General features: G+C 42.8%; 1 protein-coding gene across 4 annotated transcripts in view; it reads left to right on the forward strand.

Moving 5' to 3' along the window:
- The first annotated feature begins 805 nt into the window (after positions 1 to 805).
- Osgin2 (oxidative stress induced growth inhibitor family member 2) overlaps positions 806 to 7,720 on the forward strand; it is a 29,184-nt gene continuing 22,269 nt past the window's right edge. Inside the window, exon 1 of one of the 4 annotated variants that reach the window (XM_028871627.2) lies at positions 806 to 1,339. In XM_028871627.2, coding sequence (XP_028727460.1) covers positions 1,287 to 1,339 — 53 coding nt within the window. In that variant the 5' untranslated portion in view covers positions 806 to 1,286. Of the gene's footprint in view, positions 1,340 to 1,632; positions 1,810 to 1,851; positions 1,996 to 2,055; positions 2,206 to 7,720 lie in introns of those variants that run through there. The other 3 variants (XM_028871628.1, XM_037202383.1, XM_028871625.2) reach the window with 3 other exon arrangements.

The raw sequence follows: 7,720 nt of genomic DNA on the forward strand, positions 1-7,720 counted from the left end.
GAAAAACATAAAATTATGTGCCATATCGCTGATGCAGAAAAAACAAGAAAACACACACACACACACACACAGCTTTCCTCTTAAAGGGAATAAGAAGAAATTATTCTGAAGCTATTTTGAGTGACCATTGCCTGGGAACACAGATTTAACTGACCTCAAATTTCATGTTCCAACTGGAAGCCATTTTTATGAAGTTTTACAGAATGAAGAAACCAAGGCAAGTTTAAAGCACATTGAAATATTTTACTAAAGTGCATCAGAGAGGCAGGTATAGCAAGATGAGGAAATCTTTACTATAGTCTCAGGATGCTAGCTAATTGCATTCTTAGCTTTTGGTTGGTGGAAGGTAGTGGTCTGCTAAGTTAATAGATTCTAAAAGGTATTCATTCTATCTACTAGTCACAAGATGTTAGTTCACACATAGAGGTGGCCAAGTAATGGCTGTTCTGCAATGCTAGAACTAGTCCAAGATAAGGTAATTAGCCTCTAGACCTGTAGTATTCCAAACTTTCCACTGTACTGCAGTTATAATCCATCATCCTCTGCAGATACCGCTTCTTTCCAGAAATTCTCCTTCACAACTGTTAACACTTTAAAAGCAATAAAATAAACGGTCATACAGGTATGATTTCAAAGAGGAGAAAAAGTTTTTAAAAGCCGGTGAATACACTTTTCGATATGGAATCCTGGAAGCAGGCTGAGTTCTTTATTTTATGAGACAGGGTCTCTCCCAAAGCCCTGGCTGTCCTATGTAGATCAGGCTGGATTTGAACTCATGGTGATTCACCTGCTTCAGCCTCTCCAGTACTGGGCTTAAAGGCATGCGCCACCATGCTCTGCCAGGGTGATTCTCTTAAAGATCCACAGACTCCAACATTCTGAAAAACTTAGAGGACTTCTTTTAAGAACATAAACATACACGTTTTAACTGTCCCAAACAATCATGACTTACTGGGAGGGGGAACGTTGTCTGTGTAGAACAGCACGTAGCCAACTGTTTCTAGGGTGTCTACCCCCACCTTCTAACTTTGGACAAATACCAAATAGGATGCACTCCCTATCCAGGATTTTCCCGGCTGCCAATGGAATCGCAGACACCTGGAAGAACTCACAACATGTTCTGGCCCTGCCCCTTTCCCCAAATGTCTCTGCAGGGCTGAGGCCATCCCCACCCTGGGGAATGTGGGGGCCGCGCTCTTTAAGAAGGGGGGCCGAACGCGGCCAGGAGAAGCGCCAGGCGTGCGGCCGGTGCACCTGGGGTTGGCGGAACTCTCGGGGTGACCGCGATGCGGGGGCCGCGGCCGGACGCACCCGAGATAGTGCGAGGAGGTGGGCTCAGGTGGGTTCTGGTGGCGGGACTCCTGGGCTTTCGGGAGACTCGCAGGCCGGAGGGCGAAGCCCGGTCTCTTCAGCTCGGCCACCCCAGGCAGGGCGCGGGTGGCGGGCGCCCACTCCACGCCCTGCGCGTAGGCCGCGTGATGGCCCGCTCGCAGCGCCGCGGCCGCGCGCACCTCCCGCCGTGGGCCCGCCCCCCGCCGCGGCCCCGCCAATCGGCGGCCTCGCCCGCGCGCCGCACCGGGTGGGCGGAGCCGCGCGGCGCCGGCCGTCGCAGCGCCCGGTCCCGCCCCCGCGCGGCGCTCATCAGCCGCTGCGCCGCCCTGCCGCCGGCGGGGAGGAGCGGAAGGCGCTGTGCCGGGACGGACGCCCGCGCCGGTGAGCCGCGGTGCAGGCGAGGCGCGCGCCGGGACGGCCGCTGCCGCTCTCCATGCCTGTGTGGTGCTGCCGCTGCTCCCTGGCCGGTCATTTCAGGTGACTTCCTCCCCCTCTCCCGGGACGGGTCGGAGCCCGCTCCGCCGCGTGTGCTCCTCGGCCGCCGCCCGCTGGGCCGGCGCCGCTCAGAGCTCCGGGGACCCTACTCTTTTCTTGTTCCCTCCTCTTGTCGTCGCCGGACCGCGAGAGTGGCTAGGCCGGTGATGAGTCGATTACGTGTAAATGGTAAATGTGAGAGTCCGGGAAGAGCCTCCTTTAAATTGTTACCTTTTAAAAAATCCAGGGACATAAGTTGCTGGCTTGAAGGGAAGTAGAGAAGAATGAGTCGTTTAGTGACTACGGATTGTGACTTACTAAGATGTTGGTCATTTTAAACCGTGGAGAGAATTGGGAAGTGGCAGTTTTATATTCAGATTATGATGAAAGTTTCCCAAGGTGAGAAGAAAAATAGTTTTAAATATGAATGAACGCTTGTGTGTTCCAGATCCAGTACAACTGACCAACACTTCAGAGAATTACAGAAAAGATCAAAAGTACTAGAAACTGGGTATTAACAGTGGGGTGAAGAAATGTTACGTTTAGTAAGGACTCCAGAACGCTGTTTTACATGTATGAATGTTACAGAATAAGGATGTTTAACACTTGGGTTTTGTTTTTGAGGTTTTTTTTTTTTTTTTTTTTCCTTAAGAAACTGATTAAGAGTTGTTTAATAGAGGCTCATAGAATTTCGGCGGACCATTAACTTGCGTGGAAAGGATATTAATATAACTAACCTATAAAATTCTAACATTTCCTTCATTATAAATATGAGCCACAAGTCGCAGTATTTGTGACTGACATCAACACAAATCACGGAGCTTATTATTTAACATAGATAAGTGCAATGTGTATTTAATAACATTCACAGAAGAGGTTGCAAAGGGATTCGAGGTTGAGAGAAAGCGCAGACTCCTGCTGGAATAGAAACAAGCTAGGTCTGCCCAACTTAGTGAGTTTATAATGAGACTAAATTCTATATCCTAAAAGTTGTAAGTCATAGGTTGCTAGATAAATAACTTCTAGACAGATTGTAACAAACTGTTCACTCTGAGTTGTAGAAAGCAGGCTGTAGTGGAAATTTGAAGCCCTTGGAAAACTATATTCCTTTTAGAAAATACCCCTCTGAAAGCCTACTGGCACACACCTTTGGAATACTGTTGAACTGTAAGGAGAAAGCTCCAAATTCATACTCTTGTGGCTATGTGGTAAATACTATATGCTTGTCTCTGTGATAAGAAACTTTGGGGAGGGAGTGAAAAAGTAGTTGCTACATTTTGTTGCAGGGAGAGAAGAAAGCATACCTACTACATTATAATTGTATCGTGGTTAAAATTCTTCTGTTGTTAGGTCCAGGGTTATTTTATTTTATTTTTTTAAAGATTGTTTGCCAGCTCCTTCAGGAACGTTTCTAGTCTTGTGTGTTTCCATTCATTTATTTTTGTGTCGCTGGGGATGAAATGCAGGGCCTTGCTGCTGAAGCAAGTGTTCTACCATCGAGCTGACATCTTCAACACAAATGCTGTCTTTTGTGCAGCTTTCAAAAACAGTTTGTGATTACATTTGGGAGTTTCTCCAAAGTCTACATTAATAGGCATTATGATAGAATTGCACGTGGATTTTTCAAGGGAGAAAACTTCACATTTCTACTCTGGAAAATAAAATGTGAGACTGCCTTATTTGGCACGTTAGAACCTTTTTTAATATGGTAGTGTCAGTTTGATAAAACCTTAAAATAGTGGTTTGAATTCCCTTAGAACTGAGGTGCAAAGGCATTTCATTTGTATTTGATTATTTAGGAAAGTGTTGCTGTGATTGAGTTGTCTTTTTAATTACCAGATATTATGCCTATGCTATCTTGTTTAGAAACTTTGGACTATAGTGTTTCAAAAACAAAATGGAAGGCTTCCAGAGTCATAGCAAATGTTCTTTAATGTCTGACAGTGTGGTAACATCTTTGCATGCATGCAAAATGCTGTTCTTTACTGGTTCCTATATGTCATTTTACATATTTTGCAATTTTATTGGTGTCCTGAATAAAGGAACAGTGGATTTAAAAAAAAAAAAAAACAACTCAAAATAGTTTGCCTTAAATAGAATATTCATCAAGTTGGCAATCCAGGTACAAATGAACCTTGTTCATAGTCCTGAACTGCAGCACCCATGTGCTGAAAAACATAACAGTAACAGCAACTTCCTAACTTAGGTGGTGCATAGTTCCTAACGCACTTACATTTCATTAGTGCTTTAGGCAAATGCAGTTAACCAGAGTTTGGGAAATGTATTGCCCGTGGTTTGCCACACAGAACAATTATACTAATGACTAAGAAATGAGGAGGAGTTACCTACACCATGTAATTCATGTAAGCTAATGTACAGAGAATTTAGAGCTGCCAAACTTTTGGTTCTTTTTATCCTTAAGTTTTAGGAAATGTCTGAGTCAAACTTCTTGAGACCCACACCAAATGCAGCAGTATTTCAGAATACAAGATTGATGTATCAGAGTGAAGTATACTTGTATACAGCAATACTGGATAATCAGAAAGTGAAATTAACAAAACAGTTCCATAGGCAGGGTAGTGGTGGCTCACGCCTTTAATCCCAGCATTTGGGAGGCAGAGGCAGGTGATATCTTTGAGTTTGAGGCCAGCATGGTCTACAGATAATTCCAGGAAAACCAGGCCTGAAAACACAGAGAAACCCTGTCTCAAAAAAAACTAAACTAAACTAAAATTAAAAATAAAAAATAAAAAACCAAAATGGTTCCACTTAGCATAAGAAATGAAACACTAAGAAAAAAAATAACAAAAAAACTCAGTTTTACCATAGGGATTGAAATACCTAGTGCATTTCTCAGAACATCTTCACTCAAACATGACTGTACATGGAAGGGTATTTTATGTTCATGGGCTGAAACTTGCATATTCTTGTGATTGATCTACAGACCAGTGCAGTATCATAAAAATAAACTGCCTGTTTTGTACCAGTTGATATATGGGAGGTAAAAGGGACCCAGGATAGTCTCTCAAAGGTTAAAAAAACAAAGAGGACTCACCATTTTTGGTTTCAAAATTTACTACAAAGCAGCAGTAATCAAGAAAACTTGCTGCTAGGATAAACATAAGTATAAATCGTGGAATGAAGTCGAAAGCCCAGAAATCATTTCATTTTTGGTGAATTAAGTCTTTGATTCGGGGCCCCATAAAAACAGGAAATGGATATTAGTCTCAGCAGTTGTAGTTCATTTGGATCCCCACAAAGATCTGCACAAACAAAAGAATGAACTTGTCTACTTGCACACATTGCACATTGCATGAAATCAGAAAATTCTTAGATGAAAACATAGTAAACATTTGTGGCCGTGAATTATGCATTCATCTACTACATATGATACTGAAAGCACAGCAACAGAAGAAAAAGTACACTGGGAGTGGTCAGAACTTCAAATGCACGTAAAGGATACCAAGAAAGTGAAGAAATAGACCATCAAGATGGTAAGGTGCTTGCTGCTGAGCCTGTGACCAGAGGGATCCCACATGGTAGAAGAAAATTGACTCTCAATTTGTTTCCTGATTTACACACACACACACACCTGCATAAAAGTGAAACAAAACCCACAAAATAGGAGAAAATAGTTCCGAACTATGTATCTGAAGAAACTTGAATCCAGAACTTATATAAAAAAAAAAAAAAAACTTAAAAGATCATCTATGCCAAATTTAAAAACAGGCAAAGGATTTGGAGAAAGAAAGAGCCAGAGAGATAATAAATGACAAGTACATGGAATGATGGTTAATATTAGAGGAATAAAAATCAGAGCTACCATGCATTGTTACTGGGACAATGGAGAGCTACGGGTGTGGTATTTAGTAATATTATTAGGGGAATAAAAATCAGAGTTACCATGCTTTGTTACTGGGATAATGGAGAGCTAAGGGTGTGGTATTTAGTTGGAGGGGATGATAATTTTAGGGAGGGCTGGATAGATAGATGGCTCAGTGACTGAGTGCTTTCTGTGTATCATGAGGACCTGAGCACAAATCTCTAACAGTCTTGTTAAAACCAGGGTGTAAAGGACAAGTGCTGTGTGTGCCTATAACCTATGGATTTGGGGAGGCAGACGGGTTGCTGGAGCTTGCTGGCTGCCGGTGTAGCTCAGGATTCAGTGAATCATGAAGCAGGGTAATAAGGCAGTGTGATAGAGTGGGATTTCTCCCCCTCCAGCGTCCAAGCTGCTCATGGGCACACCATCACTCAACCTGTATACATACACTGGGGACATATAGAGGAATAAAAGCTAATAATTTTTTCCTGAACTAGTGTTAATTGCAGAAAATTGAATATTTTGGAAATCATGGATTTATTGATGAGGACTTCACAAAAAAAGCAAATGAACATTAGTTTTAGTAAGAAGTATTAGGGCAGTTTGGATCCCTGCAAACAAAAAGAATATACTTGTCCACATGGTCACCAGATTTCTCAAAAGGTGTTGTTTAATAGGTTAAATATATCACATTAAAGATTTAAAAAAATTAATGCTTCCTCCATTTACCTTGGTCTTGGGCCCCTCAAATAACCTATTTTCTTCTCTTCTTATTCTTTGATCTCCTGAAAGCCATTGATTTTTCTTCATTAGCAGAAATTCCAGAGGACATTTATTTCTAGTTGCCTGAACCTCTAGATAATGTACACGTGTGCCCACGCACACCCACACACAGTATGAGGGGGCAGATCCAATGAAATAAAGTATTTACTCAGGAATTGATAGCTGTATTAACATTCTCAAACTTCTTGAAACATCTTGACTCATGATGTTGACCTGGTCCTAATGAGTCACCCAGAATATGACTTTTAGTTTTCCTTTAAATGGAAGTGATTTGGAGTTTAAGTCATACATAGTTTAGCCATGCAACTTTTCACAGCATTGTTTTGTAGAGTTAAGAAAGTATCTATGGGCTTATTTTTAAGTCTGGTGATGACCTGATGAGTTTTATTAGATTTGCTTACAGGAACATGGATGAGAAGTTATTTACTGGAGCATAGACTCTTTACCAGTGGCTATACCACTGAAGAAAATCTCTCTCTCTTGTCTCAGCAACATTAACTGCCGTTAGATCTTGAGAAAGAGGTGGAGCTTCTGAGTGCCTTCCAAACCATGACAGGATGTTGTGCTCAGTCTCATGCAGGTAGTCAGAGCTGACATGAATACAGAATACAGAAGTGGTTGTGGCACCCCAACTCATTCTCTGGCTGTTAAATCTATTTGCCCTCTTTTCAGCAATGTCCTGATGGCTGGAGGGAGTGAGGTAGATGTCCCAGGCGTGGCTAAGCACACCAGTCACTTACTTTCAGCACTTTGAACAGTTACGAGTCTCTACAATAACTGCTGCCTACCGTAAAAGAAGCTCTGACCAAAGCTGACAGCAGCACTAGTCTGTGGGCACAGTTATTTAGAAGCCAGTTTAACAAGAACATCACATCCACTTAGCTGGGGGGTGGGGGTGGGGAGCCACCACCACTACCAGCAGCTGCAACAGAAACCAAAAACATAGAACGGGCTCCCACAGTAATCTTGCCTGGCCAGGCAGTAGTACAGCATGCATGAGTACAGCTGAGTAGGGATGTTGACCATTTTCTCTCAGCAGCCTGCATGCTCCCTTCTGTTACTGTGAGGGCTAGCCAGCCTGGACAAACCATCTTTTCCAGTTACAGCTTAAATTGTGTATCCTGTAACCAGAGCATGTGATATCTTCAGCAGTAGGTCTTACCATCTAGTTCTGTTGCATTGTCAACAGCAGTGTTAATTACTTGCATTATTTTGGGGGCCCCTGAAGCCTTCTTGGCCAATAGCTTATAGGTATATAGCCGACCTCTGGGCATTGGATTTTCATTCAGCAACCTATGGGTTCTGGGA

Source organism: Peromyscus leucopus, chromosome 2 (genome assembly GCF_004664715.2).
Source record: "Peromyscus leucopus breed LL Stock chromosome 2, UCI_PerLeu_2.1, whole genome shotgun sequence".
Classification (NCBI taxonomy): domain Eukaryota; kingdom Metazoa; phylum Chordata; class Mammalia; order Rodentia; family Cricetidae; genus Peromyscus; species Peromyscus leucopus.